At 43.2% G+C, this 2,500-nt stretch overlaps 1 protein-coding gene across 2 annotated transcripts in view; it reads left to right on the top strand.

Moving 5' to 3' along the window:
* The window catches only part of LOC119578877 (protein Hook homolog 3-like), a 137,848-nt gene that overhangs the window by 2,010 nt on the left and 133,338 nt on the right, over nucleotides 1-2,500 (top strand). For both annotated transcript variants that reach the window (XM_037926533.1, XM_037926534.1), the window contains exon 2: nucleotides 2,299-2,381. In XM_037926533.1, the coding sequence (XP_037782461.1) occupies nucleotides 2,299-2,381 (83 nt within the window). The remainder of the gene's footprint in view (nucleotides 1-2,298; nucleotides 2,382-2,500) is intronic.

Here is a 2,500-nt window from a genome sequence, read left to right as displayed (position 1 = left end):
TACACTAGGCTATATAATCATACTGGACCAAGCACAGATTTCAGTTCAGTTCCTGTAAACCCGCTAATCTGTACGAGGTTATCTTCTTTGGTCTTTATATCTTGTCTTTTGACATTTGTTGGGGTGGATAGTGGATAGATCTGTAAGTATAATTATATGCTAAATACATGGATTATAAATGTTTAGGATAAATAACAACATGGGAAGGCATTTACAAAGGCAGGAGGCACCATGTATGGAAATGGTGACCAATAGAAAGGCTACTGCCTAACTGTAAAATAGTTTGTAGTGATGTACATGTCAGTATTCAGCTAAATATAACTCGGTTGGCTTTAAATATCCTTCAAGAATTGTAGTGAAAACATATAACATGCAGAGTTTCAGGGGATTTATATTTATATTTAAGAGACATTGCCTTGAGTTTTCAGAATAGGAAAGTGATTATATAGTTGCTGTTTTTTAGGCACCTGCAGTGTCATGTAAACTGCTCTTTGTTTTTGCTTGTATTTGTTTCCACTGGTAGCAATGGTTCAACTTATAATTATTATGATTTCTCTTTATTACATTCTACCTGTGAGGAAATGACTGCATTATGTTGCATACTGCTGGCAGTTTGATTGCATTTTTACGGTTGTGATTTTTTTCAAGAACGTACAGTAAATCGAAAGGTGTCTTTCACAAACAGATAGGATCTCACCGTAATTTGCAGTTTATAGTTACATGTTCCTTAAAGAAAGTTGCCTGTGTAGTATTAAGCGTACATGGCATCTTTGAAACATGTATTGTGTAAGATGTTTACGAAGTGTTAAATGAGGGTACGCTTTGTGTTGTCTACCTGCCGTTGTGTCCAAAGTTGATGATAGTGACATAATCTAAAGGCGTTGAGCTTTGCAATGTCACGTGTTGGCTACATATGCTTATTTTTTTCTTTTTTACTCTTTTTCGCGTATTTGTTTGTTTATATTTCGTAGGCCCGCTGTCCTTTGCCCATTCGATGCCGTCACAGGTGCGAGGGGCGTGAAGGACATCGGTAATTGTATTGTCTTGCAGCGGCGTCTGGAGTTGGGCCACAGACGGGGAAGGGGGCGAATGGGGATGGGGGGGGATGTTGTTGTGGAGGATCATCCACGCTTCTCTGTGTTTCTGTTGCTGTGTTAAGGTTTCCCTTTGTCGCGCCATGTTTTTTCTTTTGGTATGTAAATGATACTGGAATACAAGCCGAGAGAGATATTGCTTAAGGGGAGGTGCTATGTATTCGTGACAATAGGTGAAGGGATGAAGTTGAAGAGGTGTTAACGAAAACGGTGTTGAAGAAAAATTAAAGGGAAGTGAGAGAGAGAGAGAGAGAGAGTTGGGAGAAAGACAGATCGGGAGGAGAGTGACCTTTCTCTATTGTCTTTTACAGATTTTTGAGAGGACGAAACCCATATCAGTATTTTCAAAAGAACATGTTTAAGGGTAGACCAGGCAAAGAAATATTATAACTTAATAATTTATGAAGGCCCATTGAGGTAAGGTAATCAGGTGAACAGATCGGCTGCTTAAGGAATGGTGATAAGCTGATAAGATTATTGCTGTCAGGAAGCAGTGAATGTTACTGATCTTGCTGCGGTGAAACCTGAGGAAACATGTTCCGATTTTCATCATCATCGTTCGCTCTCTCTCTCTCTCTCTCTCTCTCTCTCTCTCTCTCTCTCTCTCTCTCTCTCTCTCTCTCTCTCTCTCTCTCTCTCTCTCTCTCTCTCTCTCTCCCTCCCTCCCTCCCTCCCTCCCTGAGGCCTGGCATTTCGGCGGCGTTGGGGGCTCGCTTCTCCGGGAGGCGGTTCAGAATCCTGGGAAAGCTTCTTTTGGCTTCCTTTTCATTTGGGTTTCCAGTTATCGGCGGTTAAAAGGTGATTCTCTGGGGTGAAATGAACGAGAGGCTGCCTCGGGATCTTCTTGTATTTTTTTCCTTGTGTGTGTTTTTTTTTTTTTTTTTTGAAGCGATGCGACACTCTCCCTCTGATGCGGGGGGGAGGGGGGGTGCGTGCGGCGCCGGAAACCCTTTGTAAAGCATACTTTTTTTTTCTCCCATTTACGAGGGGACTTTGTGAATGGGTGGAGTCGTGTGCACGGGGAAGCCGTACACACACACAGTTCATGCTTGTGAAAAGGACACGCGGAAGCACTTTGAGCATTGCGGTGAAAGGCTGCTGATTGGTTTGCTTGGTCTCGTTCAGCAATTATATTAGGACATAACGTTGATGCAAAGTCTCACCGTTTCATATTTTCTCTAACGTTGTTGTTTTCTTTTCCCAGCTGGAGACGTTCCCGGGTCGCGAGGGAACCTCTGTGCCTCAGCTGACCGATGGCGTCGTCATGGCAACCGTCCTTCACCAGATGTGAGTACTCTCTCGCCGGGTCTCGGGGTCTGCCTCTACCTCCTCTTCTTTCTCCCCTTTCTTCATCTCCCTATTGTTTTTCTTCTACTGTCCTTTCTCCATCTTGCCCCCCTTCTCTC

This window comes from Penaeus monodon, chromosome 11 (assembly GCF_015228065.2).
Source record: "Penaeus monodon isolate SGIC_2016 chromosome 11, NSTDA_Pmon_1, whole genome shotgun sequence".
NCBI lineage: Eukaryota > Metazoa > Arthropoda > Malacostraca > Decapoda > Penaeidae > Penaeus > Penaeus monodon.
The sequence above is the reverse complement of the archived record's forward strand: the minus strand, read 5'-3'. Positions and strand labels throughout refer to the sequence as shown.